At 45.0% G+C, this 6,212-nt stretch overlaps 1 protein-coding gene across 1 annotated transcript; it reads right to left on the bottom strand.

The window, feature by feature from the left end:
- Window positions 1-1,048: 1,048 nt before the first annotated feature.
- On the bottom strand, window positions 1,049-2,500 carry LOC126086261 (melanoma antigen preferentially expressed in tumors-like). The gene is given in 1 exon segment (XM_049902424.1): window positions 1,049-2,500. A coding segment is annotated over 1 exon segment (1,452 nt).
- Window positions 2,501-6,212: the final 3,712 nt, after the last annotated feature.

Raw genomic sequence — 6,212 nt, forward strand, 5'->3', positions numbered from 1 at the left:
TAGCCATAGCTTTTGTAACTTCCACAAAATGTCCTGGTGGGACAATGCAGATGAGGGGTTTTTGGCCCACCAAAGGGACTGAACAGCTTGCTAATAATGAAAATTAGATGCCTGGCATCCTTGTTGCGTTGGACCATGGAAATAAGGTGTATGGATTCCTAATGAAGGATTGGTCAGTTTTCCCACGCTGCTTGGCTTAAAGGGAGACATGGAGAAAGAAAGAGAGGAATTGTAACACAAAAGACTGAGTGAGCCAGCAGAGCCAGGACAGGCAGGGAGAGCTGTAACATTGTAGATGGAAAGAAGCAGCACCAGAGAAATGAGGTCGGCAGAGGCAAGAGACTGGCAGAGATGGCTCACAGAGCTAGAAAGCTGAGCCCCTACATGCAGGAGGCATGCTGGAGGAGTAGAGTACTTCAGGGGCTGTGGTACCCACTGAGCTAGAGAGCTGAGCTCCTTCAGGCTAAGGCTTACTGGCTGAGTGGGGCGCCTCTGGGCACTTATCAGCAGAGCTATCAGAGCTTTGTAGCACTTGCTGCTATAACAGAAACACCACAAGTGAATAGCTTTAACAAACAAGTTTATTGTCTCACAGGTTAAAGGGCTAAAAGTCTGAATTCAGGGTGCCATCTGCAAGGGAAGTCTTTCTGTCTCTGTTGGTTCTGGGGGAAAGTCCTTGTTTCCTTTTTAACATCTATATGCCCTGCATTCCTTGGAGATCTCCATGTTCTTGGCATCAATCTTGCCCTGGGTCTGGGAGGTTCTCAGCCTGAGGATCCTGGGTCCTTAGGGATGTGCTCCACTCAAGGTTTTTCCTTCTTGATGGTAGTCAGGTCTTTCCTCTGTCTTCTCCCTTCTCTCTCATTTTATCTCTTGTAAGATGAAAGGGGTGACTCAAGCAAGGGTGTAACTTGAGTAAGGATGGTGACTTAAGATGCATCCCACCCTAATCCTGCCTCATTAACATAACAAATGCTACCCATTCACAAATGGATTATAAACACAGGCAGAGGTTAGGATTTACAACACAATGCGAAATGGAGGATAATTACATCATATCATCAAAATGGAGGATTATCACATCATAGGTACAGGCACTGTCACTGAACAACAAGACTGAGTTGGGCTGACCTAATTCCTGCTTTATCAGCCTCAGTTGGGCCAGGTACTCTTGAAGACTCTCCAGGTGGAGAGGACCTTGGACACCCATGTAATGCTCTAGAGGGACAGGAAGAAGCCCAATTCTGAACTTGCTCAGTGGGAGGGTGTGCTGAAGCAGGCTCTCCAGGGCAGCCATGGAGACTGGGTTTCCACAGAAGGTGAAGGTGGTGAGCTGAGAGCAGTCGCCCAGGGCAGGCAGGATGGCAGTGAGCTGGGAGTCTGTGATCCCACATCCATGTAAGTCCAGGTGATGGAGGGTGGCTGAGGCTCTCGATAGCAAAACCTGGAGGAACTCAGGACTTAAGCCTGCCAGGTTGACATCACTCAAACTTAGGTGCCTTAGGTGACTGGTGCTCAGGCATAAGGACAGGTATGTCAAATCGGACTCCAAAAGCAAGCAATTTGTTATGAAGAGGGTCTCCAAGGGGGTCTTTAGGCACCTGAGCACCTGGTCCAGGCGGCCTTCGAGGAAGAAGACAGAGCCCAGGTAGAGATCCTGGAGCTGGTGCAGGCTGAGTAACTGAGAGGTGAATTGGGAAACTAGCTTCTCCACGTCCTCTGCTGCCCAGGAAACGAAGGAAGACATGACGATGTGAGAGAGACGGAGTCCAGTCAGATTAACCATCTGGCCCAGGCGAGGAGCAAACCTGGCCAGGGTGGACAGTTCCCACGTGCAGTTCACTTCCACCTCCTGGACATACTCCAGCTGCACCGTTTTCAGGATCTTCTCAATATTTTGGAGTGGCATTGCAACAATCTTCAGCTTCCTACAGCAGAGGGCTAGCAGACCTTCTCTCTGCTTGACCCTTCTAATGAGGAAGGTGAGAAATTCATCCATGTTGGTCTCCTTGAGGCACAGGTCTGTGAGCACCTCCATGGGGGCCAAAGACTGCTTCTCCCCCATCCTCAAATTGTCCACTTTTTTCCTCTTAGCCCTTAGCTCCTCTAATGATCCCTTAGAGGTCGTGGGCAGGGTTCCAGACCATATGTTCCAGAAGTCGGTATGAGGGTTTGCCCGTAAATCCAGCACTTTCAGTTTCCATCTCCTGGGGTGAAACTTCTGGGCAAGCAGGACGTCAAGCCCGTCCAGCACAGCCTTTAAGATGTCCCGGTGAGGCTGCAGAGTCTTCATCAGAGCCCCTATGGGGAGGCGGGTGAAGGGCCAGGCCTGCACCATTGCCTTCAGAGTCTCTCTACATCTGCAGGCAATGGCCGCCATGAAGAGGGGACAGAAGAGCTCAGTGGGCAGCAACTCCAGAACAGCGATCGCTGTGTTCTCGTCCCACAGCAGGCTCTGGTTTGCAAGGTCCAAGAGCCTGGATGGGTGTCACCTGTTCATGCGGATGAGTCTATTCCAAAAGGAGTCCTGATCTGTGATTGGCAAGGTGGGTATGCTCGGTCTTCAGGGTGAGCCAAGGTGGTGAGTCCAGTGCTCCAGGTTCTGGGTACCTCCCTAGATCCTCAGAAACCTTTAGAGACCTTCCTGGTCACAGTCCCCCCTTTTTAACTCTCAGTTGTAGTGGCTGGGAAGTTCTGAGTCAGTGGGTCAAGTATCAGGCTGGAGGCTTCTCCAGACTCACCTAGCTGCAGCGGCTGACAAATCCAAGACCAGCAAGTAGGAGGGTAGGCCGCTGGCTCACAGGCTGCAGAGAATGACAAATCCCACAACAGGCAGGAAATATGGCAGGCTGCTGGCTCCCGTTGCAAGATGAAAAGTTGGATGCAAGATCCAGAGGGAAGGTAGTATTGCTGAAACGTCCCTGTATATACTGGAGGCAGGCCACACTCCTAAGAAATCCCCCGTTTCATCTGATTAGATGCTTATAGCAGCTCTCGTCATGGAGATGATCGCTTTGTATCACATCTCATCATAGTGGTGATTACATTATCACATAACTCTAGAGTCCACTGCGATGCAAATGCTCAGCCATGAATGTCTAAAACTAGTCATTATCAGGTGACTGGATTATTTCTTTAATGTTGTTGTTGTTAGGTGCAGTCAAGCTGGTTCCAACTCACTCCTAGCAATCCTGTGCAAAAGGGAACCAAACATCCTTGGTTTTGTGCCATCCTCATTATGTTTGAGGCTATGGTTTCAGCCACAGTGTCAATCCATGTCGTTGTGGGTCTTCCTCTTTTTCGCTGACCCTCTACTTTAGCAAGCATGATGTCTTTCTCCAGGGATTGGTCCCTCCTGATAACATGTTCAAGGTACTGAGATGAACTCTCACTATCCTTGCTGCCAAAGAGCACTCTGGCTGTACTTTCTCCAAGACAGACTTGTTTGTTCTTTTGGCAGTCCATGATATGTTCCATATTCTTCATCAACACCATAATTCAAAGGCATCAATTCTTCTGTCTTTCTTATTTATTGTCCAGCTTTTGCATGCATATGAAGTGTTTGAGAATATCATGGCTTGGGTCAGGTGCACCATAGTTGTCCAAGTGACATCTTTGCGATTTAACACTTTAAAGAGGTCTTTTGCACCAGATTTGCCCAAGGTAATAAATCATTTGATTTCTTGACTGCTGCTTCCCAGGGCATTGATTGTGGATCCAAGTAAAATGAAATCTTTGACAACTTCAATTGTTTCTACAGTTAACATGATGTTGCTTATTGGTCCAGTTGTGAGGATTTTTGTTTTCTTTATGTTGAGGTGTAATCCACACTGGAAGCTGTAGTCCTTGATCTTCATCAGTAAGTGCTTCAAGTTTTCTTTGCTTTAGCAAGCAAAGTTGTGTTATCTGCATATAAAAAAATAGCATAGTGAGGTTGTAAATCAGTCTCCCATGAATCCCAATGCCATGTTCTTCTTCATGTTGTCCAGTTTCTCAGATTATTTGCTCAACATACAGATTGAATAAGTATGGTGAAAGGATACAACCCCAATGCAAGCCTTTCCTGATCTTAAACCACACAGTATACTCTTGTTTGAATGACTGCCTCTCAGTCTATGTACAGGTTCCTCATGAGCACAATTAAGTGTTCTGGAATTCCCATTCTTCACAATGTTGTCCATAATCTGTTATGATCCACACAGTAGAATGCCTTTGCATAGTCAATAAAACACAGGTAAACATCTTTCTGGTATTCCCTGCTTTCTGCCAGATTCATCTGACATCATCAATGATATCCCCGGTTCCACATCCTCTTCTGAATCTGGCTTGAATTTCTGGCAGTTCTCTGTTGATGTATTGCTTCAATGATTTTGAAGAATCTTCAGCAAAAATTCACTTGTGTGTAATATTAATGATGTTGTTTGATAATTTCCACATTCTCTTGGAGGACCTTTCTTTGGAATGGGCAAAATATGGGTCTCTTCCAGTCAGTTGGCCAGGAAGCTGTCTTCCAAATTTCTTCATGTAGATGAGTGCTGCATCTGTTGTTGAAACATTTCAGTTGGCATTCAGGCAATTCCTAGAGACCTGTTTTTTGCCGTTCCCTTCAGTGCAGTTTGGACTTCTTCCTTCAGTACCACTGGTACTTGATCATATGATAGCTCCTGAAATGGTTGGACGTCGACCAATTCTTCTTGCTACTAAACCAGAAACTAAACCTGTTGCCGTCGAGTCGATTCCGGCTCAGTATTCCTTCCATCTTCTTTTGATGCTTCCTGCATCATTCAGTATTTTGCCCCTAGAATCCTTCATTATTGCAGCTTGAGGCTTGAATAATTTCTTCAGTTCTCTCAGCTTGAGAAATACAGAGGGCGTTATTCCCTCTCATTTTTCTAACACCAGGTCTTTGCACAATTTATTATAATACTTTACTTTGTCTTCTCGAGCCACCCTTAGAAATCTTCTGTTCAGCATTTTTAATTCATCACTTCTTCTGTTTTCTTTAGCTACTCTACGTTCAAGAGCAAGTTTTAGAGTCTCTTCTGACATCTATTTTGGTCTTTTCTTTCTTTCCTATCTTTTAATGACCTGTGGCTTTCTTCATATATGGTGTCCTTGATGTCATCCCACAACTTTGGTCGTTAGTGTTCAATGGATCAGATGGTCTCTAAACTCAGGTGGGATATACTCAAGGTCGTATTTTTGCTCTCCTGGACTTGCTCACACTCTCTTCAGCTTCAACTTGAACTTGCATAGAGCAATTGATAGTTTTTTCTGCAGTCAGCCCTGGCCGTGTTTTCTGCAGTCAGCCCCTGGCTGTGTTCTGACTGAAGATATTGAGCTTTTCCATTGTCTCTTTCCACAGATGTAGTCGATTTGATCCCTGTGTATTCCATCCATTGAGGTCCACGTGTATAGTTGCCACATATATAGTTGTCATTGAAAAAGGTATTTGTAATGAAGCAGTCTTTAGTCTTGCAAAATTCTATCATGCCATCCCCAGCCACATTTCTATCACCAAGGCAGTATAGTCCAGCTACCAATCCTTCTTCTTTGTTTCCAACTTTCACATTCCAATCACCAGTTATTATCAATGGATCCTGACTGCATGTTTGATCAATTTCAGACTGTGGAAGTTGGTAAAAATCTTGAGTTTCCTCATCTCTGGCATTAGTGGTTCGTGTGTAAATTTGAATAATAGTCATATTAACTGGTCTTCCTTTTAGGCGTATGGATTTATCTTATTACTACTGACAGCCTTGTACTTCAGCATAGATCTTGAAATGTTCTTTTTGATGACAAATGCAACACCATTCTGCAAGTTGTCATTCCCAGCATAGTAGGCTATACAACTGTCCAATTCAAAATGGCCAATACCAGTCCATTTCAGCTCAGTAATGCCTAGGATATCAATGTATCTGTGTTCTATTTCACTTTTTACTATTTCCAATTTTCCTAGATTCATAATTTGTACATTCCAGGTTCCAGTTATTAATGGATGTTTTCAGCTCTTTTTTCTCGTTTTGAGTGGTGTCACATCAGCAAATGAATGTCCCAAAAGCTTTATCCACGTCATTAAGGTGGACTCTACTTTGAGGAGGCAGCTCGTCCCCAGTCATCTTTTGAGTGCCTTCCAATCTGGGGGGCTCATCTTTTGGCACTATATCAATGTTCCGCTGCTATTCATAAGGTTTTCACTGGCTAATTATTTT

The sequence above is a fragment of the Elephas maximus genome, chromosome 11 (assembly GCF_024166365.1).
Source record: "Elephas maximus indicus isolate mEleMax1 chromosome 11, mEleMax1 primary haplotype, whole genome shotgun sequence".
Lineage (NCBI taxonomy): Eukaryota > Metazoa > Chordata > Mammalia > Proboscidea > Elephantidae > Elephas > Elephas maximus.